Consider the following 27,529-nt stretch of genomic DNA (forward strand, 5'->3'; position numbering starts at 1 on the left):
TGCTCAATAACCCACTAAACCCATACCCAACCCCTGAAACCTAAGGCTTGAACAGGTCAGGGCAGAACTAGCCCAGGCCTTTGCCAGGCTGTCTGCCGAGCAGCTCGCAGCTGGTCCAGGCTTCCTAGGGTCCGTTCAGCTATATAAAGCACAGCCTCTGCCTGCCCCATCTTTTCCTATATCCCCACCTTGTAAAGAGCACAGAGCTGAGCAGATCCGCAGCCCCTCCAAAGCCAAACCCTAGTGACAGATGGAGGCCTGTCACAAAGAGAAAGAGACCAAAAGGAATTCTGCCTGCTGTCCCACAGCGGGTCAGAGAGAGGCGGGGTCACTCCTGGGCTGAGACCCTCCGAGGAATCAGGGGCCCCAACCTCCGCCCTCTCGCAGCTTCCTCTCCTCCTCCATCACACGACACACCACAACCTGAAGCCGTGTTTCTCATCAAATGGTCAGTGTCCCTACATGAGGGTGCAGCCTGTGTTTGCTGTCCACGTGTAGGTCAGTGCCTGGCGTGTAGCAGATGCTTGATAAACGTTCGCTCAATGATTGTATAACCCCTGGGCTCTACAGAGGGCTTCAGAGAGGTGGTGACATGTGACCCAAATCCAGGCAGAGGCAAGAGAACATCAAGGGCAAAGGCTGGAGACTGTGACTAAGCCTGAGGGGCGTCACTGTCCTCCAGGCTGGGGCTACTCTTGGAGGCTCACCAAGCACCCTCGAGGCCCAGACAGGGAACTGGAGAGGGGCAGAGGCACCCCGCCACCCCACCACCCCCGAGCCCAACCTCCACCAACACGGCTCAGCCCTCAGAGTCACACCTCTGTCCTAAGGCCGAGGCATCCAGGTTCTGAGCTCAGTGGCCCCACACACTGTGGACACACCCAGACCTGGGGATTCTCCAAGGCCTTGACCTCCCATCCGAGCATGCCTGAGCCCAGCTGGCCCCCACATGCTCCCGGGTTCCCCTACCCCTTCTCCTGGGCTCCATATACCTGCTACGAGGGGGCCCCCTGGGTCTTCCCAGACTGACCGAGGGCACAGAGGGCCTGCCTTTGCCCATCAGTCCATTGGAAGCTGCCCCTAAAGCCTCTGTCACAGCTCCAGGGATGGAGCATCATCACAGATCCTGGATTAACAGGGACAGAGGCCAGCCCCCGGCCCCTGGGTGCCCAGCAGGCACCTCTGAGTAGCCAAGCAAATCCCCCATCCCCAAGGCTGTCATCAGGCAAGCTCCCGGGCTGCTTGGTGGGCATTTCTCAGCACAGACATCACTTCCAAACTCCTCAGCCCCTCTGCATATCTGTGGTACCCAAACCCAGCCAGCAGCAGCCTGTTCTCTCCAAAAACTTGTGAGAACCACCAAGAGACATGACTTCTGCTTACAGAAAGGAAAGGGCTAAAATAAGCCTGACCCCAGCTGTGCGCTGACCGCACCTCCAGAGGTACAGGCCAGGGCAATTCTGTTTCCAGCTGTGGGTCCAACAAATCCTGCCGGCTGACTACCTCTCCAACTGTAGGACGAGGAGGAAAAATTTCTTGACAAACCCTTCCCCTCAGAAACCCATTTAGGTAAATTTCTAACCGAAAAGACAAAAGACAGAAATACATGGGGCTTTTCAGAAGGAAAAGTCCCTCAGGGCCCTCGGAGATTAGGTGTAAGAGAAGCCCAGGACTTAGAAAAAAAGACAGATCTGCATGAGGGTTCCAGATGTACGACTTACAAGTTATCTGAGCCTCACTTTCTTCCTCTGTGAAGTGGGGGTGATAACTCCTGCATGCTGGGGATAGTGTGAAGACTACACAAGATAGAATCTATGAAAGCCAGCATGGAGAACAGCTTCTTCTTATTACTATTATTATTACTACTATTATGATGATGATGATGATTACAGGATAGAGACAGAGTGTCATGAGGGAAAAACACTACTTGGGGTGAAAGGTAGCCTACGTTCATATCTTGGCTCCACCGCTTGCTGCTGTGTGACCCAGGAGGACTCCCTCTACCTCTCTGAGCTTATCTGCAAAACAGGATTACTGACAACTATCTCACAATTTGCAAGGTTTAAGTGAGACGAAGTTTCAGTATGCCACTGAGGGGGTGTTCAGGAATGATGCCCCCGGCAAAAAGGGCAGACCTGGGCAAGCACTCCAGGGTCCAGCAGGGGAGTGAGATGGGGCACATGGTCCTCCTCTCCCGAAGGCCCCACCTCCAGAGTCCTGGCCCCTCACTCACTGCTCAGAGAGCTGAGCATGCAGAGCCCAGCAAGGGACATTCCAGGGACACGAGGTGACTCTACAGGAGCAAGCACCAGTCCTGGGTGCCAAGGGATTTCTCTCCAGGGCTCACAGCAGACAGAAGACATTCCTCTTCTAGACACACAATAGGATCCAAGGGGCTTTTCTGCACATTCAGAGGACATTCCAGGGCTGGGGGCCAGCCAAAGCCACCGAGAGGATGATGTCTCCCATGAGCCATGCGGCCGTAGCCTGTGACTAGCGGCCTCTGCTGTACTGCAGGCCAGTGTGGTTATTTGTTTGTTTGGCTGTCGCCTGCTGGCAGCCCCAGGACCACTGCCCTATCCACGAGGCTTCCACAAAGAGAAAGCCGCATCCACTTCACTGTATCAGGTGGAGTCCCAGCTGGAAACATCAGCTACCCCTGGCATTCCAAAGAAGAGACTTTATAAAGGAAACATGGAGCTGTGAGCTTAATCATGGGAACAAATGGGATGTTGAGGCCTGTAGAGACAGGAAGCAGGCCATCCCAGGACCAAGGGGACTAAGAAGAGGGGAGGGTGTTTCCAGAACCCAGTGAGGGACTGATGAGAGTAAAGAGGCCCGCAGGACAGAGAGATGCAGCCACAGGAGGAAATAGGAACCAGAGCAGAGAGCAGTGGGGAAGAAGTTCCTGACTTCTCTCCTCCTATCCTCAAGACGCCCGCTGCAGACCCTACTGGCCAAATATCTGAAGCTCAAGCAAGAAGGCCCAGGGTCAGTCCCCTTGACACAGAGCAGAGGTCAGGGGAGGGGCAGGGGGAGTGGATCCAGCAGGGTGGGAACAAAGCCCCCAGCTAAGTGGCTGAGTAATAAGGAACAAAAGTGGTAAGCTGACTACTCAGTGGAGCAGAACAGAGCATCAGCAAGCATTCATATACACTTGATTTCTTACCTACTGTTTTGGCCATGTTACGATTTTTTTTTTTAATTCAGGCCTGAAAACAACTCTGAGAGGCAGACACTAGTGTTCCCATTGTGCAGATAATGAGACTGAGGCTCAGAGAGGTGAAGTGTCATGTGTACGGTCACACAATGACAAAGCAGCGCAACTGACGTTCTCTGAACCATAGAGCCCGCAGTCACAACCATCGCCCTGCTCCACGTCACCCCACAGAGGGGAGAGCCATGTGCCATGTGTGACTGGGCCTTGGGGAGCAGGGAGGATGGGCACAGGGCAGGTGGAAAGCTCTTCTCCAGGAAGGGAAGGAAGCTGTGATTTGAGCCCAGCAGTGGGAACTGGTCCCCAGCCCTGGGACCAACCCCAGGTGATGAAGTACTGGAAGATGCCCACGGATGCAGGAGGTGCAGGGTGGAGACCAGAGATGGCTCCCCAGAGGAGTCTGTTTGGGCTCAAAATTCCAGATGAGGAGCTCACCAGACAGAGAAAAGAGGGAAAACCTGTGGGGCTGTCCTGGGCCACTTCTCCTCCCTGGTCTCCTTCACGTTCCAGCCTCCCCGTCTGAGCACCAGCCACACGATACGACCGTCTGCAGCTGCTCCAGCCCCGATTTCTCTCCCACTCCAGATCAGGTCTCTGGCAGCTCCCGGCCACGGCCACAGAGACGTCTCATATCAACTCCAACCTGACACAGCCCACACAGACCTTGTGGCGCCACCACCCACCCATCTTCCAAATCTCAGCAAAAGCCCTGACCCGCAGCTGCTCAGGCCAAAGACTGGGGAGCCGGCCTCGATTCCGCACTCCTTGACCTGGGGCGCCGTATCTCTTCAAGCTCTGTTTCCATCATCACATCTCCTTTTTTCTCGTTCTGATCTTCCTGCCTTCATCTTCTTAAGGACACTGTGATTGTACTGGGTCTATCCACATAATCCAGGATAACCTCCCTATCTCAAGATCCTTAACTTGACCCGATCTGCTACAAGTCCTCTGCCATGGAAGGCGGCTGGGGAGGGGGGCATGGACATTCTTGAGGCACCACCGTGTACCCTGCCACCCTGACCCGTCGCCTCCCTGAAGCCCCACAGATTGCTCATTTCTCTCTGACCCAAGGGCCTTCTCTTTGGTTTCTTCAGACAAATGAACCATTTTCTTCTACCTCGGGGCCTTTGCACTTGCTGGTCCTTCTGCCAGGGATTCCCTCCCTTCCCCTGGTATTCCAAGGGCTGACACGCCAATGCTGGCCCAGTAGTCTTCTGAGAGGCCTTCCCTGCCCTTGGGAGTCTCAGCCGGCTGCCCCCTCGCCTTCCGCTGTGCCCCGCAGCGTAATTCCCTGAGGGCCTCTGATCAGCAGCTGATGCTTTTCCTCATGTCCTTACTTTCCTGGGGTTCCCACGACAATGTGCACTCCCCAAGGACATGTCCTGTCTGCCCTGCTCACCGCTCACCAAGCACACAGCAGAGGCTCCATTCACACTCACTCAGGGCTCGGCCTCAGGACTTAGTCGTGCCCAGGGGCCTGAGAATTCTCTCTTCCCCTTTCTCAGTTTCACTTCTGTTTGTTTCACTTTTTTATTTAAAAAAAAAAAACTTTTTATTTTATATTGGAGTATGGCTGGTTAACAATGTTGTGATCGTTTCAAGTGGACAGCAGAGCGACTCAGCCATATGTATACATGTATTCATTTTCCCCCAAACTCCCCTCCCATCCAGGCTGCCACATAGCATTGAACCGAGTTCCCTCTGCTATGTAGTAGGTCCTTGTTGGTAATCCATCTTATTTATTTTTGATTTTATTTATTTATTTAGGCTGTGCTGGGTCTTTGTTGCTGCCCAGGCTTTTCTCCAGTTGCAGTGCACAGGCTTCTCACTGCGGTGGCTTCTCTTGTTGCTGAACACGGGCTCTAGGGCGCAGGGCTTCAGTGGTTCTGGTTCCTAGGCTCTAGGGCGCAGGGCTTCAGTGGTTCTGGTTCCTAGGCTCTAGGGCGCAGGGCTTCAGTGGTTCTGGTTCCTAGGCTCTAGGGCGCAGGGCTTCAGTGGTTCTGGTTCCTGGGCTCTAGGGCGCAGGGCTTCAGTGGTTCTGGTTCCTGGGCTCTAGGGCGCAGGGCTTCAGTGGTTCTGGTTCCTGGGCTCTAGGGCGCAGGGCTTCAGCAGTTCTTGTTCCTGGGCTCTAGGGCGCAGGGCTTCAGCAGTTCTTGTTCCTGGGCTCTAGAGCGCAGGCTCAATAGTTGTGGCACATGGGCTTAGTTGCTCCATGGCATGTGGGATCCTCCCAGATCAGGGATTGAACCAGTGTCTCCTGCCTTGGCAGGCTGATTCTTTACCACTGAGCCACGGGAAAGCCCGGTAATCCATTTTAAACATAGCAATGTGTATACGTCAATCCCAAACTCCCTAACTATCCCTTCCCCCGACCCTTTCCTACTTTTTCATTCTTGAGTCACTTCTCACTTGAGGGATACAGAAAGCAGCAAGACATGCAGGTCATTTCCAGGCAAAGAAGGAAATGACCTACCGGGCCTGAATCCCGTGAGGCTGGCCAGGGGTCACAGCTGCGCTGCCTCTGAGTTAGGACGGCTTCCTGGCAGGACTCTCAGCTCCCTGTGCCTTTGTTCACTGCCTTCCTCCTGCCTGGAACAGCTGCCCTTTTCACAGCCCACCTCGAAGGGCATCAGGTCTCTTTCGGTTCAACCGCCCCATTTAGGACTGAGGAAATGGACCCAAAAGCCTTCCCAGGCACACAGCACTTGCTCTCCAGGCACTGTCCCACCCCAGCCCTGCAAGCCCTCTTCCTCCCCGGCCGGCAGCAGGGGCCACAGGGATGCTGGGTGCTAAGATCAGCAGTCCCAGGAGCAAGTCTACAGACACCCTCGGCCCTCACTGAGGACAGCCTGGCGCCACCGTCTCAGAGAAAATGTTACTAGAGTTTAGAAACTTCCTGTGCTGTGCAGAATCCAGCCCCTCCCTCCAGCCAGGGCGGGGGACGGCCAGGGTGGCAGCCTCCCACCCAGCACCCAGTGGGTCCCTCCTCTCCAGATGGGAGCCCTGGTTCTCTCACACAGCACCCCTCTTCCTCTGAACCCTCCCAGGAGCCACAGGTCAGTGACATGGGGCCCAGCATGGGTATAGGCTGAGGGGTCAGGGCTGAGAGGGCACAGTGACACCCGCCGTGGGTCAGTGAGAAAATCCCCCTTCCTTCTAGAACTCAGGGTGAAGCCAGGCCCTCTCTCTGCGTGACCCCAGATTCCCCATCCAGTGTAACCCCACACCCCAAGGGTTGCCTTCAATGGGATCTTGTGCTTAAAAGGACCTCGTGCTGGGTTTCATGTTCTTCTGTCTCCGTCCTTAAATTCTTAATAACTTTTGTAAAAAGGACCCCATGTTTCCACTATGTACTGGACCCCACACACTATGAAGCTGGTCCTGTGAGCCCAGCCTCTCAACACTCCCACCCCACCCCACCCCTGCTCTCGTGACAGTTCCTAAGCTGATCACCAACTGTGAGCTCGGGGTCTGGTGAGGGCCTGACCCTCTGGGTTAAGACATCCCGCTTTCTTAAGAGCCTTCTGAAGACAGCATCAAAGCAGCGCTGCTACAGGGGTTCTTGGGCCGGCCAGGGGGCATATTTGCTCAGACAAGCCTTTAAATCCCACCCCACAGCAGGTGCTAGGACAAGAGAGGGCAGAAAGAAAAAGCAGGAACTTTGGGGCCAGGCCAATTCAGTTTGAGTTTGACTCTGCAGCTTAGAGTCTGTGTGAGCTGGGAAATGTTACTAAACCTCTCTTTTCCTCGGCTCATCTATAACGTGAGGGCTACACACACCCACCTCCAGGGTTATTGGGAGGATTAAGTGAGATAACACATATAAAGTTGATATTTATCATTCTGGTGACATTTTTATTTTTTTACGACGTTTATTGATAAATGTCGGCTGCTGAGGTCAGACAACTGTGCTCTAGTCCCAGTCCCACCAGAGTGGGACTTTACTCCAGCGTGAAGGTCACATGTCTGTGCCTCGGGTTTCCCACGTGTAAAGCGAGGATAAGCTGGGCGTCCCCTGCACAAGGCTCTGGGAGCTCTCGCTCACGGCAGCATCACCCTCTCCTCTAGCAAATCTCTCCTACAGCTCTCCTTTGGGCTCCCCGTCACCCACACTTGCTTCCCCGCCAGCACATGCGGCCCTTAAGAAGGAGTTGTTTCCATGTCCTTCCTCCTCTCTTGGACTGGGAGCTCTGTGGAGGCAGGAACAGGCCCTGGTTCTGCTGGGCTGAGCAGAGAGAGGAGGACAAAGGGTTAAATAGGTCAGTGCTCCCTGGGAGATGCTCGCACCCCACATGACCTGATGGTGTATCCCCTCCTCCCTCAGACCCGAGCCTCCCTCCTGGGAAGATGCAGGCACTCGTGATGCTGCTGGCCACGGGGGCCACCTACTACCTGGGCCTGCTGGCAGCAGCTGCAGCGGCCACCAACCCTGGCCGACCCGACAGCCCCGGCTCGCTGCCCACTCACCGGCGCCAGAAGAGAGACTGGATCTGGAATCAGATGCACATCGACGAAGAGAGAAATGACTCGCTGCCCCATTACGTGGGCAAGGTAAGCCTCAGACCCTGGAGCAAGAGAGGCCTCGGCGGCAGGCGGCCCACAGCGTTGGTGGTGATGGGAAAGACTCTGATGGGGGGAGGGGGGGGGCGGTGGCTGTAGGGTTAGAGATGATGGCTGCGAGGGTGATGGTCATAGTGGGAGAGACGGTGGAAGTGGTGGCAGTGGCGGTGACTAGGAGAAAGGAGAGAAGGAGAAAGTGGTGAGGGTGGTTATCAGGAAGGGGAAGGTGGTGGGGGCGGTGGTGATGATCGTGGAGGTGATGGTGGTGGTGGTGGAAGTAATGCTGTGCACAAGGGTTCGTATTTCTCCCAGACTTTGGTCTGTGGCCTGAATATCACTGGCAGAAGGACCACCCCGTGCACAGTTAAGGAGGCCGGTATAGTCTGAGGGTTCAGGGCTTAGGGTGGGACCAGTAAGTTCAGTTCAGTTCAGTCACTCAGTCATGTCCGACTCTTTGCGACCCTATGAATTGCAGCACGCCAGGCCTCCCTGTCCATCACCAACTCCTGGAGTTTACTCAAACTCATCAAGGCAGTGATGCCATCCAGCCATCTCATCCTCTGTCGTCCCCTTCTCCTCTTGCCCCCAATCCCTCCCAGCATCAGAGTCTTTTCCAATGAGTCAACTCTTCGCATGAGGTGGCCAAAGTACTGGAGTTTCAGCTTTAGCATCATTCCTTCCAAAGAAATCCCAGGGCTCATCTCCTTCAGAATGGACTGGTTGGATCTCCTTGCAGTCCAAGGGACTCTCAAGAGTCTTCTCCAACACCACAGTTCAAAAGCATCAATTCTTTGGCGCTCAGCCTTCTTCACAGTCCAACTCTCACATCCATACATGACCACTGGAAAAACCATAGCCTTGACTACACGGACCTTTGTTGGCAAAGTAATGTCTATGCTTTTGAATATGCTATCTAGGTTGGTCATAACTTTCCTTCCAAGGAGTAAGCGTCTTTTAATTTCATGGCTGCAGTCACCATCTGCAGTGATTTTGGAGCCCAAAAAGATAAAGTCTGACACTGTTTCCACTGTTTCCCCATCTGTTTCCCATGAAGCAAAGGCCGCTTTAAATCTGTCCATCTGAGAGGCCTTCGGGACCTGAGCAGATGTCTACAAAATTGTTCTGGTGACAAAGCCCATCATCCAGGCCACAGTTTGCCACCTCTAGTCCAGGCCTTTGCACTTGCTCAAAAACCCCTTTCTCTCAGACCACCCACTCAACCAGATTCTAAGAAAGCCATAACAAGGTGCCTGACCCAAGCCTGCCCTCCAGGGCAGTGTCTATGACTCTAACCCTCACTTCACCCCTTTGCAAACACGTCCATCCTCAGCCACCTTCCTAGGGTTTGGAGCTACACTGAGTGACTAATGAACAGTCTTTCTGTGTCAAAGGCCTGCCGATGTCAAAACCACTACTGAACCTCTAAAAAAGGTTCAAAATCTAAAAAACCTCTATTGAAAGGAGAGGCTCCAGTGGTGGAATTTCACACATGACAACAGGGAGATGGGTTAGGCATTCCAACAGTTTTCACTGAGGAGGAAAAACTCCATTCAAGGGCTTTAAAATCTCACCATGTCAATTTCCTGGAAGCTAAGCAGGGTCAGCTAAAGAAAGATCAGTGCCCTGGTGAGAGGAGGGGTAGTCCCAAGCACAGACTGGGCTCTAGAAGATAACGGGGGGCAAAGACAGACACGATCCTCACTATCATGGAGCTTGTGATCTAAAACAGGGGTTGGCCACATGTCACCCAGTGAAGTTAGGACACTCCCTCACACCACACTCAAAATGATTTATTACAGACTTAAATATAAGACATGACACCATAAAACTCCGAGAAGAGAACATAGGCAAAATATTCTCTGACATAAATCACAGCAATGTTTTCTTAGGTCAGTGTCCCAAGGCAAAAGAAATAAAAGCAAAAATAACAAAAGGGACCTAATCAAACTTACAAGCTTTGGCACAGCAAAGGAAACCACAAATAAACAAAAAGACAACATACAGACTGGGAGACAATATCTGCAAAAGATGTGACAGACAGGGCCTTAATTTCCCGAATACATAAACAGCTCATATAGCACAATATAAAAAAAAAAAAAGCTAATCAAAAAACAGGCAGATGACCTACAAAGACACTTCTTCAAAGAAGACATACAGATAGCCGACAGGCACATGAAAAGATACTCAACATTGCTAACTATTAGAGAAATACAAATCAAAACTACAATGAGGTACCACCTCACAGCAGTCAGAGTGGTCATCAGCAAAAAGTCTACAAACAATAAATGCTGGAGATGGTGTGGTTAAAGGGAACCTCCCTTTCCCTGTGGTGAAAGGGAACATAAAATGGTGCAACCAGTATGGAGAACAGCATGGAGGTTCCCTGAAAAGCTCGAAACAGAGTTACTATATGAGCCAACAATCCCACTTCTGGGCATATATCCAGAAAATATGACAGCTCTATTTCAAAAAGATACATCCAACCCAAAGTTCATGGCAGCACTGTGTGCAATAGCCAAGACATGGCAGCAACCTAGCTGTCCATCAACGGATGGATAAAGAGGATGCGGAGATATGCATATACATAGGGCTGTGTGTGTGTGTGTGTGTGTGTGTGTGTGTGTATACACCGTACAAAGAATGAAGCACTGCCATTTGCAGCAACATGGATGGACCTAGAGGTTAGCATACTCTGTGAAGTCAGACAGAGTAAGACAAACATCATATGACATCACTTATATGTTAAATCTAAAAACATGATATAAATGAACTTAATTACAAAACAGAAATAGACTTACATAGAAAACAAACTTATGACTACCAAAGGGGAAAGAGGGGAGGAATAAATTAGGAGTCTGGGGTGAGCAGATACAAGCTATCATATATAAAACAGACAAACAAAAAAGTCCTACTGTATAGCACAAGGAACTATATTCAGTAGTGTGTAATAACCTATAATGGAAAAGAACTTGAAAAAGTATGTGTGTGTGTGTATATATATATATATATATATGTATATATGTATCACTCTGCTGTACACTGGAAACTCACACAACATTGTAAATCAGCTCTATTCCAATTAAACAAATACGTGCATAAATACGGGCTGAGAGAACTGCCCCACCACACGGTTTTGAAAGTGAAGGTATGGTTGCCTTCATGCTACAATGGCAGATTTGAGTAACTGTCCAAAGACCATATGACCCACAAAATCAAAAATTTTTACTATCTGGCCCTTCACAGAAACAGTTTGCCCACCCTGGTCTATAAGGGCAGCATGTATTAAACAAAGAGCCTCACACATGGCAGATGGGGGCTCCCTGAGATTATAGAGAAATGGGCCAGAAAGGATCCTTAAATGGGGGAGGGTTCAGTTGGCCATGGTACCAGAAATGCCACCGAAGGTGGCAGTCGGGGCCAGCTGGGGCATCTCCACTCGCAGCCCTGCCCAAGGCCAGCTCCCTGGGCCCAGGCCTCCTCTGGCCACAAAGAATGGCTGGGAAATTTAGATCTTTCAGTCTGCCTTCAGAGGGGAAGAAGCTTGCCCCAGGGTCACACAGGGAAACCAGAAGAACTCCAGGAAAGCGTAGGGCTCCTGACTCCCCACACTAGAGGAAAATGTCATCAGACCACCTACTCCTCCGCAGTGGGATGACTGGGCCATGAATCAGCTTCCAAAGAGGATGGCTGCCCCCAAGGAATACTGTTGAGCTGAGTCAGGGACAGTCAGCAGAAAGCGGGGCTACGAGCAGCCCTGACAGACACTGAACAGCTCGCCCAAGATTCTTGGCCCAGCAGGAAGAGCGTCAGGCCTGCTAGTCACCTGCCATCAGCACGCACTTGGCACGTGGCATGGGGCACAAGGCGGGGAGGGAGCCCCGTGCAATCCCCACTCTGAGAAGCAGCAAGGCTGCCTGGAAAAGGCAAGGACAGAGCTCCATGGCTCACCTCCTCACTCCAAAGATGTCATCTGAGGGAAGGAAGTCCCTGTTTATCAAGATCAGAGCCATGGAGCCTTTGTTTACAGAGCTGTTTGCTGGACAATGGGAATGAGACCTGAACAGCCTTCTGAATCCACAAATATGGGTCAGCATAGCTTTCGGCATTGAGATGTTACATCCAAACATAGGGATAATATTAAAAAGGGGAGGACCTCCCAAAACCTATAACCTCAGTCTGTTTAATCATGAGCAAAACAGACTCCAGTAGGGAGGCATCTGACAAAACACCCAAGCAGCAGTCCTCAGAACTCTCAAGGTCATCAAAACCAAGAAGAGTATCATAGAGAAAATAAGCTTTTGTTACCAAAGAGGAAAGTGGGGTAGGTGCGGGGGAGATTACTTAGGAGTTTGGAATTAATATCTACACACCAAGATATATAAAACAGGCAAACAACAAAGACCTACTGTAAAGCAACAGGGAACCATGCTCAACCTCTTGTAAAAAACCTACAATGGTTTGAAAATAATCTGAAATAATCTGAAAAAGAATATGTATGTATGTATAACTGAATCACTTTGCTGTACACTTGAAACTAACACAACATTGTAAATTAACTATGCTTCAATTGAAAAAAAAAAAAAAAAAGGACAGTCTGAGAAACTATCCCAGCCTAGAGGAATTTAAAGAAACATAACAACCATTAATAGATGTAATGTGGTGTCCTAGGTGGGATTGTAGAACAGAAAAAGCACATTAGGTAAAAGCTAAGGAAATCTGCACAAACTACAGGCTTTAGTTAATAATAATATATAAATATTGGTCCATTAATTATAACAAATGTACCATACTAATGTAAGATGTTAACAACAGGGAAACTGGGAGCAGGATGTATGGGAACCCTCTGTACTATCATCTCAGTTTTTCTATAAATCTAGAACTGTTCTAATATATAAAGTCTACCTAAGAAAAGTTGGAGGGAAGGAAAACAGAAACTTACGTTCACAGGATATCTTTTTTAACGCTATTGATTTGATAATATTGAAAAATTTTTACCAAAGTTGTTTGAGTCAGATACAACTGTCAACTGAAAAAAAAAAAAAAAAGCACAATCTAAAAGTTGAGAGTCCTGTTTTATTTGGTAGACATTCTGAGGACTTCAAGCCTGGGAGACAGGACTTTCACGTCCCTCTAAGGGACGTCTGCAAAGAGGCAAGGTGGGGGGAGCCAGGATATACAGGAGCTTTTGCAACAAAGATCAGGTAGTCGGAACTTCAAAAGATTACTGTTAATTAAAGAAAAACAGACATCTCAAAGAACTTAGCCCTTTTTCTGTGTATGAGAAGATGCCAAGGTCAGGGTTCACTGAAATCATTCCTTTGATGCACAGCTCAGCTCTCTAGGGTCAGTATCCTGTGCTTTCTCATCCTGAGTCTCCTCGGGTGCACCATCTGCCGGGAGGCGGGGCGGGGGGAGCTGTAATATGATGGCTTGATGGCTGTAACATCCCTTGTTTACTAATATGGCAGCCAACATTTTTTCCATTGGCACAATCTTAGAATTCCAATGACGCATCCAAGCAGACTCACGCCCCACTGGTTACACCTGGGTCCTAATGCACCCACGCAGCCAGGTTTGGAACGACCATCCTATCCGAACCTTGAGTAACTCACAGGGCCCACACTGTCCCTCCTCCTTGATCCCCACTGCCCCCTGCCCAGGCCACAGACTCCAGAGTAGGCACACCACTTCCTGCCTCCAGTCCATCCATTCATCACGTGTCCTGGCTGCTGGGTTTGGAGGCCTCCCCATGAACCACCTGCCCCCTGCACACCGTGCTCTAAGATGCTTCACCACCTCTAGCTACAGCCCCACTTCTGCATCTCTCCAGCCCCCAAAGGGGAGGAGCCTTACTCCCAGTTCCCCCTTCCTCACCTCTGAGACTCTTCTCTAAAAGCCTTGTCGTCCAGTTTCTCAGTCCACCACCCTAATGCTGCTCTCCCCAGGGGCTCTGATGACTGCATCATTGCTAAGCCTAAGGATGCTTTCCAGACCTCATGGGACTTGACCATGCCCATCTTCATGCCACCTCTTCTGTCCTGAGACCCCTCTCTCTCTCCGGTCCTCTGCCAGCCTTTCTGATGTGACACCTTCACTCAAGGCTCTCATTCTAACTGACCCTTAAATGCTGCCCATCCTCAAAATCTCCTCTGCAGCTTCAAATCAGGCTCGGAGAGCAAGAGCACAGTCTGCGCTATCTCTATGCTCCCAAGCTGGCACTTCGTAGGGACTGGACTATTTTGTTTTCTTTTGAATTGAACTTTGTTTTTTGAACATCCTAACCATCCATTAGAGAAGCATTCGACATGTATGAAATATCATTTGTTTATGCTCCTAGGAATTTCTGTTTCTAAGATTCTATAAATGAAATGTCCAGCAATTCTAATCTTCTAATATCCTTGAACACATGGCTCTAGCATGAGTAACAACTAGCATTTATTGACAGCCTGAGCAAATTCCTTTACATACATTATTTGCCAAACCTTATTCCTAAGGACACTAACAACACATGTTACAAAGGAAAAGGATTCAGTGGTCTAATGAGTATGGGAAATTCTGAGTTAAACAAAGCTTGCTGGAGTTCTTTTCTGCAGGACTAAATATTGAAAATATCCAAGAGAACACTTTTTTTTTTTTCAAGAAGAGAACATTTTACATATCGTTCCAAAACTAAATGGCCGGGGTCCAGTGATGTGCTGATAAACAGTTGACAACTGGCTTTTGAAGGGAAAAAAACCCTGTTTATAGCCTTTGCCAATTTCCTTGGTGTAAATACTTTCCCCGTATCTGTTTCAAGCTACCAGCTTGAAGGCAGAGTGGGAAAGAGATGTGCATGAACACACCATTAGCTAGGATTTCCATGATTAGACAGGACCAACATAAAAACTCAAAAACATAGTGAAATGTAGTAAAACTATTAGGAAGCAATAAATTTTGAGGTAATTACCTTCATTTTTAATACAATTCATTTAACTGTACACTTACATAAGTGACTTTTCAACAATCCCATACACCCACACAGGCACACACAGCAGCACTGCCGTCTCCAGCTCACGGTGCCTCTCCTCCTACAGATTAAATCGAGCGTGGACCCCAAGAAGACCGAGTACCAGCTCAGAGGAGAGTCTGCCGGCAAGGTCTTCCGGGTCGACAAGAACACAGGCGATGTGTATGCCTTAGAGAGGCTGGACAGGGAGAAGATCTCCGAGTACCACCTCACTGCCCTTGTGGTGGACAAGGACTCCAAGAAGAACCTGGAGTCTCCTTCTAGCTTCACCATCAAAGTTCACGATGTCAATGATAACTGGCCTGTGTTTACCCACCGGGTGTTCAATGCCTCCGTGCCCGAGATGTCAGGGATAGGTATGTGCCTGGTCTGTCCCTCTCCCTCTCCCCTCACACGTCCCTGATCCAGAGGCACCTCTCCCATCAGCAGCTTTGCTGCCTGGAGCAGGATTCAGTGAGTTCCAAGCAGCGATGAGGATGCGTGTAGTGCCACTTGCTGTGACTTGAAAGGAACTCTGGTCCCTAAAGACCAAACTCTGACCTGGTCCCAGACAGAGCCCTGATCATCACACACACACACCCCCCACCCCACACACCCCACCCCACACACACCACACCCCACACACACACCACACACACACACCACACCCCACACACACCACACCCCACACACACACCACACACACACACCACACCCCACCCCACACACACACACACACACACACACACCCCTCTGTACACACCCCACCCCACACACACCACATACACACACACCACACACACCACATACACACACACCACACACACCACACCCCACACACACACCACACACACACACCCCTCCGTACACACCGCACCCCACACACACCACACCCCACACACACACCACACACACACACCACACCCCACCCCACACACACCACACCCCACACACACACCCCTCCGTACACACCCCACCCCACACACACCACACCCCACACACACACCACACACACACACCACACCCCACCCCACACACACACACACACACACCACACATACACCTCCCACCCCACACACACACCACACACACACCACACACACACACCACACCCCACACACACACCACACACACACACCCCACCCCACACACACACCACACACACCCCACCCCACCCCCCCCACACACACACACACCCCCCCCACACACACACACACAGCACACACCCCACCCCACCCCCCACACACACACACACACCACAAACACACACACACACACCACACACCCCACCCCACACACAAACCACACACACACACACACACACACACACACACACCTTGTTACTCTTTGAAGCCAACCCCGCCCACTGCTCTGACTCTCAGGGCTGGCATGCCAAGAGCATAGACTTCACATATGAAGGAGGCCAACTCTGCCACCAAGATAAGGGGTCACCTTTAGGGTCCATGCAGGAGTCGGGGGGAGGTGGGTAGAGAGGGACATACCTCATCCCCAGGTATGTCACCAGCCTAGACCCTAGGCCCCCAGAGGAGATTATTTCTTCCTCAATTCTACTCCCAGCCTCCAGGGGATGCAAGAAAAGAGCTCCCATCCCCACCCCTTCATCCAGGCTCTCTGGTCAGGGCTCAAGACCAGACCTTCTTGTTAAGCCTGGGGAGCCTGGAGTTCAAGGGCAAAGAGATGTGACACCCAGTCTTTTGGGACCCTTCCTATTCTCTTGTCCTCATGCTTCCAGGAGCAAAAATAAAGCAGCTCTTCCTCTGTTTCTCCCCATGACTGCAGACACTCGCCCCTTCCCTCATTTCCCCCATAAATGAAAACCACCGCTCTCTTCACCCTTCATGTTTGACTGGCTGGGCCTCCGCCACTGCCAGCACGTCAGTGCCAGGCAGGCTCTTCAGAAAACGGGACCCAGGGGAGGGGGTTCCGGGGACAGCCTGAGCCCCATCTGCCCTCATCTGGGAATGGGGTGAGGGCTGGTAGTCACAAGGCAGCAAGCCTGGATTCTCTCCCGCAGGGACCTCGGTCATCCAGGTGACAGCGGTGGATGCAGATGACCCCACGGTGGCAGACCATGCTTCTGTCGTGTACCAGCTCACAAAGGGAAAAGAAAATTTCGACATCCGTGGTTCTGGTCTGTGTGACTAACCCCCCTGGGCAGCACTGGCTTGGAGCGGGTGGAGGTGCATGCACAGAGGGAAGCCCAGTCTGACAGGTGTTACCAACCACTGACTTGCACTGTCCTGTGGAGGCAGTCCGTACCACGCGTCAAGACAAGGGGGCTGGTGAGGGCAGGAGGAGGCAGACAGGTGCCCAGGACGTGAACTCAAGTCCAGGGGACAAAAATCCACCCAAGCAGTGACACGAGAGGCGGACGAGAAGGCTGGTTAGCAGCTCTGGCTGTGGAACTACACAGATCTGGTTTCCAACCCCATCTCTGCTGCTCACCGCTTCTAAAGACCTTGGGCAAATCAACCAACCTCTGAGCACTGACGAGTCCTTATGGTGAAAATGGGGAAGGTTATATGCATGCACCCCATACAGGAGCTGTGAAGTCTGAATTAGATGATGTATAAAGAGCATGTGGCTCGTTGTCATTAGCCATCACATGTGACCTAAAAAACTGTAAGGACTGAGTCTTTGGAGAAAGACAGAAGAACAAGTGGTCAGGCCCGGGGCATGCCACCATTCAGAACAATGGCAAATACACAGCCTGTGCTGCACTGAGGCATAACCCATCACAGCACTTCGCTCACTCTGAGCCTAGATGTGGCCTCAGGCTCTTTCTCGGCCCATAGCGGACAAAAGTGTTTGTGTGGCTTTGGCCTAACAGTGCAGGGCGTGGAGATGGGTGGTGGATCTCCCCTGGCTCTTGGCCCTGGCTGCACAGGGAAGTCACCCAGGAGCTCTGAAGTCACGGCTCTCTGGGTAGCGTCTGGGCACCCATATTTTTTTAAAAGTTCCTCAGGTAACATGGTTCCTGACAGCACACATTTTGCAGGACTCATTGTCACCATGAACAAACACCTGGACCGAGAGACGCAGGACAAGTATGAGGTTGTGGTGGAAGCAGAAGATGCCCAGGGCCGCCGGGGGGAGTCAGGCACAGCCACCGTGCTCATCACTCTACAGGACGTCAACGACAACTTCCCCATTTTCACCCAGAGTGAGCCCCCCTCCCTGGGCCCTGGTGGAGGGCGGGGGCGGCTCTCAGGGAGGAGCCTGGCGTCCATCTACCTCTCCCTCCACCCCAGAGTGAGCCTACATCAGAGACGGCTTCCCGGTGCTCCCCGTCTCTGCACACACTCCCAAGGCTGCACACTTGGCCTACCAGCGTGCCCTCTTGGGCCAGCAGCAGCTCACACTCCCTTGTTGGGTCCCATGTGCCCAGAGTCCCACTACCAGACAGGACCAGTTTCACCCAGTTCCCATGAGCTCAGGAAAACCCACGAGCTGGGGAGTCGGGGTTCAGCAGAGTGCCAGAGCCAGGGCTGGGCCCTGACCCACCCACGGACTGATTCTCCCCACAGGAAAATGTCCAACAAGAGCTCTTCACACGCACTGGGCAGGCTGGGGAGGAAGGTCAGATAGATGGCTCACCACCTGCACCTCCAAGGCTGATGTCCCTCAGAGGCTCAGCCACCGCAAGGACAGGCCAGTGTACCCTGAAGTGACCTCACTGTACATGGTGCAAGCCCCGCAAAGGCAGGGCTTCTCTCTCTTGGCAGTTGACAGATCCCCTAGCAAAGTGCTTGACATATAGCGGGTGCTTAATAACTACTTGTCAGATGGATGAAGGGATGAAAGGACAGATAGAGTGGAACCTCTGTGCCTTGAGACCCAAAATTCCAGAGGAATTACTACTACTGCTGCTGCTACTTTATTGTGCCTGTTGCTTGTATCAAAATATACTGGGATAGTATACGCAACAATTACCTTGTCTATCTCATTAACCCAATGCCCTTTGGGGCGCCCCTTTTGCATCAGCCAGGTACACGTTTTCTGTGCCAGAAGACATCCGTGTGGGCAGCCCCCTGGGCTCTCTGTTTGTTGAGGACCCAGACGAGCCCCAAAACCGGAAGACCAAGTACAGCTTCGTGCAGGGAGAGTACAGGGACACCTTCACCATCGATACGGACCCCAGCCACAACGAGGGCATCATCAAGCCCATAAAGGTTGGCAGGCCTGCAGCAGTGGCATCAGATGGGGGGTTGGGGGCTCCTGGCATGCTCAGGACTCATCCAGGGGCTGCTCCCGGGTCAGAGGCCACCAAAGGTCCATGTTTGGGCCAGGTGGAGCAGGCCGTGTGCTCGTGGATCCTATGACCCCTGGAGCTGGGGTGTGGAGCCACGAGAGAAGGGTCAGTCCCTTGGGCTGGGCTACCCCAGAACCAGATCTTGAGGCAAGGACTTAGGTGTATACAGCTTATTTGGGGGGTGATCTCAGGAAGCCCCCAGGAGCAGTGATATGTAAAAGGGAGGAGAGTTAAGACAGGCTCCTTAGTGAGCAGGTGATCACTGTGGATGAGCGGGATACGGTCCCACTGGGGACATCTGGGCAATTGTGTGGGATATGCTTCTGAGTCGCAGCAGTTGTAGGCTGCCCGAGGGCTCCTGGGGGCTCACTTCCTGGCACTTTCTGATCTGCCCTGGGTGCTGGCCAGGAGAGCCTTGGTAGATTACAAGTGCTTTTGGCCAAAAGCCGTCAGCGTGTAAGGACACAGTGAACACCATGAGGACGGCGTGCGCATTGGCAGTGGCTGCTGCAGAGACAGCAGTCAAACCAGCTGAATCTAGAAGAGGAGAGAAGGTCTGCCAGGGGCACAAACTGCCTCCAGAATGGCCATACCGAGGACTAGGGGGCCCAGGACAGGGATCTCCTCCTCGGAGGGGACACTCAAACCCGTGTACCTGAGCCAGACCACTCCTCCAGCAGACCTCTCTGGAATCCTTCTCTGATCCAGCCCTGTGCTGGGAACTGGATATGCCCAGGGAGTCAGACAACCCCTATGGTAGCAAGGTTCTCGGCCAGTAGGGAGGACACACACACACACACCCCCCCCAAAGGGGACCCAGGCAGGGAGCAGAACTACTGCGTCAGGAGGGGCAGGAACAGGCTCTATGAGCACATCCGGTTACTTTTGGACAGACTCCTTGATGGGGTGAGGAGGAGTGTGGCAAGCAGGCAAGAGACTTGAGCTAAGGCACACAGAAAAGGCATGGCTTTGAGGAGCTGTGGGAAGAACCACTAGTCTGTGCTCCCCTTATAGCAAGAGTATGGCTGATCTGCTTGGTGTCCCCAGTACTCAGAATAGAGCCAAGGTCAGGATGAAGCTGAAGACAGCCAGGCCACAGGCCCCTCATCTGTTCAACAGGTGTCGTCCCAGCGCTACCATGCAGGGCCTGGTTCAGAGCAGGAGCTCACCACACTTTCCTCCCACAGCCCCTGGACTATGAACGCATCCGGCAATACAGCTTCACCATTGAGGCCACAGACCCCACCATTGACCTCCGCTACCTGGGCAGCACCTCCCCCAAGAACATCGCCCGTGTCATTATCAACGTTACAGACGTGGATGAGCCCCCCATCTTCCAGCAGCCTTTTTACCACTTCCAGCTGCAGGAGAACCAGAAGAAGCCTCTGATTGGCTCGGTGCTGGCCAAGGACCCTGATGCTGCTCAGCGGGACATCAGGTAAGGGGGTGGAGGTCGTGAGGATGCGGATGATCAGGGCCACACCCTGGCACCGAGGCTCTTACATCAGCTGGGCTGAGCCAGGACGCCAAGGGGGAAACTGTCTGCTCCCAGCATGGACACTGGGCGTGGACAGGGGCAGGACGAGAAGCCCAAGCTCTTCCACTATACCCACGTGGCCAGGTATAATCTCGTCCTGCCCAGGTACCCACCTAGCATGGTCCTGGCCATTACAGCCACCCATTGTCTGCTCTACCTTGAAGGTGAGGCACAGATTCCCACAGGTCCCATCTAGGGAGATCTGATAGTCAACAGGACAACCAACTTGACATATGTGAAATCCCTTCACTAAATACGTTTCATTACATGTGTCTTCCCAAAACCACAAAAGGGAAAAGTTTATTTCACACAATGAAACAACACAAAGATCTACAGGAAAGCATCAGTAACCCTGACTTCCAGACAACTCATGTCCATGGTGTGCTGTGATCCTATCACGCCTCTCTTCATGACCACACAAACACCCACAGACATTTATGGTGGATTTGTCATTTGTTTCAGGGCTCTGATCATTTTAAATTTTTTCTGGATCATAGTATGCCCATTTCAGCTTCCCTAGTTTCTCAGGGGTAAAGAATCTGCCTCCTAATGCAGGAGATGGAAGTTCAATCCCTGGGTTGGGAAGATCCCCTGGAGAAGGAAATAGCAGCCCACTCCAGTATTCTTGCCTGGGGAATCCCATGGAGAGTGGAGTTTGGTGGGCTACAGTCCATAGTGCCAAGAGTTGGATGTGAATCAGCAACTAAACAACAATTATGACCATTTCATCACTACTTGTTCCTCCATCTCAACTAGGCACCTCTACCCTCTGTGACAAAAGATGCAGTTTCAGCCCATACTTTCTAAGGCCACATAACATTTGAGAGTATGGAGTTCACACAGTCTTATTTTATTCCAGAGCTGGTAGCCAACTGTGCCAGCACCATTAATCAAATAAGTCATCATTTTCCACCTTTGTTACATACTGAGTTCCTGTATGTCCCTGAATCTATTTTTGAATCCTTTGTTCTGTAGCAAAGTCATTCTGTTTTATTGTCACTGTTTTATTGTCGCATTTTATTTATACTAAAACTTGGTGTGTATAAGGCAAGTCCCTCCCCCAAGTATTTTTTCACTTTATATAACTTTAATGCATTCTCAAACATCCGTTCTTTCTTGTGAACCATAAAACTCTTGAGTTTTATAAAAAGCATTAGAATTCTAATGAGAATTGTGTTTGCATGTCAGTTTGGGGAGAGTTAACGCTCTATTAAGGACAAATGTGTCCCTCCTTTTCGACCACATCTCCTAAGTTTGGGGATGACTGTTTTCATAGTCATTCTATTTTAAATAGTCTATAATGATCATTTTTATTTCTTTACTGATCCAATGGTTTATTTAAGAGATTTTTTTTTTTCATTTACAAGTGGTAGGGCGTTTTTTGGTTTTAACATGTTCTGTGGTGTAACGCAACTGTGCTTTTGTCCATTTTCCTCTGTAGTATCTAAGCTTTTGCTCTATGTATTCTAAATTTTTCTATTCAGTTAACAAAGGTTTATAATTATTTTACCTTCATTATGACGTGTCTCTTTCATATTAACGACATTACCCAGTCTGTCCTGCTTAAGTGTTCTGTCCTCCAATCCATGTTGCCTGACGTCAGGTTGGTCAGTCCTGCTTTCATATTACTGAGGTTCGCCTGAAATTTTCCGACCTTTGCTCTTTTCATAGACAATTTTATTTATTTATTTGGCTGTGCTGCGTGTTCACTGCTGCACAGGCTTTTCTCTAGCTGTGGCCAGCAGGGGCTGCTGTGCGCGGGCCTCTCAGTGCAGTGGTTTCCCTTGTTGCGTGCAGAGCACAGGCTCTGGAGCTTGAGGGCTTCAGCAGTCAGTTCCCAGGCTCTGGAGCACAGGCTCAGAGTTGCGCTCATGGGCTTAGTTGTTTTGCAGCATGTGGGATCTTCCCAGACCAGGGATCAAACCCATGTCTCTTACATTGGCAGGCAGATTCTTTACCACTGAGCCATCAAGCCCCAATCTTTACTTTTAATATTTCTAGGTCATTCGGCATTTAAGTTGTCTCCTGAAACTGGAATGCAGATGGCTTTGCTTTTCAATCAAAACTGAGAGGTGTCATGTTTAACCTATTTACATTTTTCCTCATAAATGATGAGTTTGATCTTATTTCTTTTAGCCTGTTTTACATTGGCTATTTCTCAAAACTAATGACTTTTTTCTCTTCCCCATCTTTGTTGTAGTCTATTTTTTTCATATTTATTCTCCTAGGTATTTGGATGGAATATATGCATTTTTACTTCTGCCAGTGACATTTATTTCTATCTATAAAACTTAAACTGGCTTCCCAGACCAATATTTTCTACTTATAAATCTCTCTCTCTCTCATACACACACACCACCACCACCTCCACTGCTTTCCTGTATATGAAAAAGAAACAAACAATTTCCATTTAATTCCTCCCAAGCCAGATTTTTTACTTTATTTTGAGACATTTCTTAGATGAAATGAGTTTTCACAAAAAGTTTTTCAGGACCCATCTTGTGGGTGATATACTTCCTGAGTTCTTTCATATTTACAAATCAAAAATATTATCAATGTGTTCTAGCACTTAACATTGTGCAAATGTCTAGGATTAAGTCTGATTTCTCTTTCTTTATAAGGATGTATTTTTTCTGTGTGGACTCTCTTCAATTTCTTTTCACACCCCTGAAATTCCCAAGTATCATCAGAATATAGCTAAATATTGATCATTTTTCCACTATGCCTGATATCAATGACCTCTTTTAATATATAAACTTGGGTCTTTCTTCAGAGCAAGAAGTTTTCTTTTATTACATTGTTTGTTATTTCTTCTGTTCTCTTTGTTCTGGAATTTTCCTTAGTATTAGAAAAAATATATCTGGAACATTATGGATTTTTTTCATCTCTCTTTTCTTCTCTTCATGCCTTTTTTCTTAAGAACTTTTCACATTTTTACTTCACAAATTTAATTTCCTTTCAATCACTTCTTACCTCTTCTGGTTCCTTTTTTTATTTCTTCCTGGCTCTTACTCAACTATCTTTTCACTAATTACAAAATCCAATTCAAGCTGAAGTAAAGCTGGCTGCAGTGCCACCTGCCTCGACTCGGAAGATACCGCTGATGGAGTCTCAGGGTCCACCCTCATCCCAGTGATCGCAACAGTGCCCAGATCAAAGAGATTCTCTCACTACCCTGACTCTCTCTGGGCGGTCAGGCGCAATGAGCAGTGAGCGAAGGGTGGGGGATGATGCAGGGGACAGATCCTAAAGGGCCTCGTCTGTCCTTCTGGGCAGTCTGGACTCCGCAAAGAACAATGGAAAGCCATGGAATCCCTTGAAACTCTTTCCCCTGGACAGGTACTCCATCCGCAGGACCAGTGACAAGGGCCAGTTCTTTGGAATAACCAAGAAAGGGGGCATTTACAACGACAAAGAACTGGACAGAGAAGTGTACCCTTGGTACAACCTGACAGTGGAGGCCAAGGAGGTGGATCTGAGTGGTGAGTGGCCCTTTTGCCAGAGGACCTGGGCTCTTCTCTTTTCCCCATTCTTTTAAAATTGGCATAAGCTGTCATTTGAGGCCTCCAGAGGTACTATAAGCACTGCTGATGCACCACTTGGCTGGGATGCTACAGTGCCTCCATCCCCAAGTGTAGATGGACCAGCTGTATCCACGTCACCAGAGACTTTGTTAGAAGGCAAAACAGCAGGCCCCAACCCCAGATTGAGTCAGAATCTCATGCACACTACAGTTTAAGAAGCACTGTTCCAAAACAGGCTGCCATATGTCCCTGTGATGGAAATCACATGAGTCACCTCTTAAACACACAGCTTCTCAGATGCCTTTCTGGAGGTCCTAGTCCAGAGAGTCAGAAACAGCAGGGAATGTGCACTGAACAAGTGCCGTGTGATTTTTATTATCATGGGCATTTGGGAAAGGCTGCTTTGGAGACTGTTTATGTGCCAGTTAGTGGGTTGAATTCAAAATCTGAAGCACTTGCCAACTCTGATTGTTAGAGTCTCCAGAAAGTAGGGTAACTGTTGCCAGAAGGAAAGGCAGGTGTTGGAGCTTTGCATTCTTAGCCTATATGAGAAAAACACAACTGCTCTCCAGGAGAAGGATCAATATTCCCCACCCTTCCCAGAGACCAACGGGGCCCAGAAAAAAGGGTGACTGGGCCAAAGTCCCACTGGTCCTACCCAGGAGGGTCCTTGCCTCCTGCAGGCAGCATGTCCCCTACATGGCAGCCAGGCCAACTTCAATAGACTTCTGAGTGCTTTCCAGATCAATCTTTGCCCCTTTCTTCCCCATCTAATCTCACTCATACAATTTTTAAATCTTATAGTAATAGCTTACTGTGCATTTTAAAATACAGAAAATAAAAAAAAAAAAAAAGAAGAAAAGTGTCCCCCGGCCATAACCCCACCAAACAGCAATAATTACCATTAGCACTCCAGTGTGTTTCCTCTGGTCTTTTTTCTACCTGTCATTTCATACAAGTGAAATCATAATTTCCTGAATTTTTACTTAACCTTATTCCAGAATTATTTTCTCATGGTACTAAAATGTCTTTATTAAAGAGATTACAACTTTAAAATGTAATTTACATGGGCATTGCCAACAGCCACATGGTCCATTCTTTTAAACTGGCCCTGTTTATTAAAGCAACTTCACACAGACTGTTTACCTTTTCAACTGTTCTGTAGTGAATTTATTTAAATTGGTTTGATTGCTTAAATTACTGCATTGACTTAATAATTACTTAATTGATTTAATGAAAACCTTTAAAAATACACTTATGCTGTTTCTCTTTTTGATTCTTACAAGTAATTCTCTAGCAAATATCCTTATGCATGAGGCTTTACCCCCGCTTCCTCTTCTGCTCCTTTCATCCAGAACGCCATCCCTGGCCTTCCTTCTAAATGTCCACAGCCCTCTTCCAGAAAAAAGAGCACCCCTCCAAGACTCCCACCAATACACCTTCTAATCTCAGGGCTGACATCTGCTAAGTCCACTGTAGTGACGAGTCCTTTCTCCTGCAGGGATTCCCACGGGCAAAGAATCCATTGTGCAGGTCCACATTGAAGTTATGGATGAGAATGACAACGCCCCAGAGTTCGCCAAGCCCTATGAGCCCAAAGTGTGTGAGAACGCCCCCCAGGGCAAGGTGAGTCTGGCTCAGGTGGGGGGTGAGGCAGCACCTGCCGGGGTCAGACCAAAGGGGCAGCACCCCCGGTCACAGTCAGCTGGCACTTCATGAGCTTAATGTAATCTGTACAACAGCCTGGAGGAAAGATGACATTCCCCCTACAGATGGTGAAACTGAGGCTCAGAGACAATGTGTAGTGAGCAGATTGGTGAGGAGGTGGGTGGTAGAAAGCGTGACTTTTTGGAGACCATTGAGATTAGTGTTACAGGTGAGAGGCAGCCACAGTCAGGTCTAAACCCAAAGTCCCTCACCATCACTGAAACCCCAGCCAGCTCAACACCACCACTGACCACCCCCCATCTTCCACCCTCCAGCTGGTCGTGCAAATCTCAGCAACAGACAAGGATATAACACCACGAGATGTGAAGTTCAAGTTCTCCCTGAGCACTGAGGACAGCAACTTCACCCTCATTGATAATCACGGTGCGCCTTGAAGCAGTCAGCCTGGCTCTTGGAGTGGGCGGGGTTGGGTGGAGGTGGTGGTCAGAGATGGAGTTATTTGAGTCTTGAGATGCCAGGGTCAAGGACTAAGCCAATGAATCAGGTGCCCTCCCTGGGGCTATCAAGTTCCAAGATATTGTATACAATTCCCACCACATACCTTATTGGTCTGTGCAATGGTCACAGCCACCCTGGCCACACTGCCAAGTCCACATGGCCTTGCCTTTTCTCTTAAGATGCCCAGGTCACTGAATAGGCACAGAATAGATATGGGGTGTAGACAGCCTGGTTTACAAACTAACTAAGGGACTCCTTCCCATGGGACCTCTGTGGTCAGTACAACTGCAAATTACTCTATGACATGGAACTTTGAGGTTGCTCCAAAAGAGCCAAAATGGGACATTTGAAACCAAAATACCAAGAATATAGTGTTTTGATTTGGCCACAATGACTACTTAAGACTAGGTGTCCTCAGGACGGGATATGGTCCACCAGTCCCATCCCAGAGTCCTGCGATGTCAGCAGCGGCCAATCAGAGCTTCTGATGAACATGTGCTTCCCAGAGTGATGAGGCTGAGTGGGCTGGATTCCAGCCAAAAACAGGCTTCCATGCTCTCGGCACCTTCCTCAGAAAAAAACCTAGAATATCCCCCTTGGGTCTAAAGAGAGCAATCCTTACTCCAGAATGGGGAGGAATCCCTGCCCACCCCTAACCGGCAATATGGTGGTTGGTGAGGCTCCCACTATAGACACAGCCACTGCCACCTTTGAGGAAGGTCAGAGACTGGGATCCCTGAGAGTGAGGGGGAGACCCAGGGGACCAGCCACAGACTCCTCCTGAGGGATGGGGATGGTGGCCAGGGCATGCTGACAGTCAGTGCCACATCATTCAATGCTCCACTGTCTTTAGTAGTAAATAATGTGGGAAAAGCACCTGTCACAACCATCCCCAGTGCCCGCTTCAAACCCACCTCACAGGAGGTCAGCAATGGAGTAAAAAGCTTAAATGTCACCCCAAATACCCCCAGTATGTGATCAGGAGATAAGCCTGTTGGTCTCAGACTCACTTATAACATGAATGTCCTGCTACAATATTAAATGAGTATAGCGAGAAATCTCTCATTTCTCTCATACAGCCTCAGTGGCCATACTGCTATTATTTTCTATCACAGTAGATATGGCTACTTAATAATGAAATGTAACTGGCTTCCATTTGAAATCTATAAGACAGCCTCCTTTGCTTTTGGCTTCCTGAGTGTGCCAACCCCGCCCGTGTAGCTACATAAAGCCTGGAGTAGGGAGTCCCTGCACCTTTGACCATCAT

General features: G+C 49.9%; 1 protein-coding gene and 1 long non-coding RNA gene across 5 annotated transcripts in view; one reads left to right on the plus strand and one right to left on the minus strand.

Moving 5' to 3' along the window:
- CDH5 (cadherin 5) overlaps positions 1-27,529 on the plus strand; it is a 37,696-nt gene that overhangs the window by 4,709 nt on the left and 5,458 nt on the right. Inside the window, exons 1-10 of one of the 2 annotated variants that reach the window (XM_006072117.4) lie at positions 6,132-6,273; positions 7,542-7,768; positions 14,851-15,139; positions 16,798-16,914; positions 17,782-17,946; positions 18,768-18,955; positions 20,223-20,473; positions 23,912-24,054; positions 25,598-25,722; positions 26,079-26,187. In XM_006072117.4, the coding sequence (XP_006072179.3) occupies positions 7,565-7,768; positions 14,851-15,139; positions 16,798-16,914; positions 17,782-17,946; positions 18,768-18,955; positions 20,223-20,473; positions 23,912-24,054; positions 25,598-25,722; positions 26,079-26,187 (1,591 nt within the window). In that variant the 5' untranslated portion in view covers positions 6,132-6,273; positions 7,542-7,564. Of the gene's footprint in view, positions 1-6,131; positions 6,274-7,541; positions 7,769-14,850; positions 15,140-16,797; positions 16,915-17,781; positions 17,947-18,767; positions 18,956-20,222; positions 20,474-23,911; positions 24,055-25,597; positions 25,723-26,078; positions 26,188-27,529 lie in introns of those variants that run through there. The other variant, XM_006072116.4, reaches the window with a different exon arrangement.
- The window catches only part of LOC123330416, an 83,815-nt gene continuing 63,490 nt past the window's right edge, over positions 7,205-27,529 (minus strand). For all 3 annotated transcript variants that reach the window (XR_006640253.1, XR_006546329.2, XR_006546328.2), the window contains exons 2-3: positions 7,685-7,948; positions 7,205-7,442 (exon numbers count right to left, since the gene is read on the minus strand). This is a non-coding gene — a long non-coding RNA (uncharacterized LOC123330416). The remainder of the gene's footprint in view (positions 7,443-7,684; positions 7,949-27,529) is intronic.

Source organism: Bubalus bubalis, chromosome 18 (assembly GCF_019923935.1).
Source record: "Bubalus bubalis isolate 160015118507 breed Murrah chromosome 18, NDDB_SH_1, whole genome shotgun sequence".
NCBI classification, from domain to species: domain Eukaryota; kingdom Metazoa; phylum Chordata; class Mammalia; order Artiodactyla; family Bovidae; genus Bubalus; species Bubalus bubalis.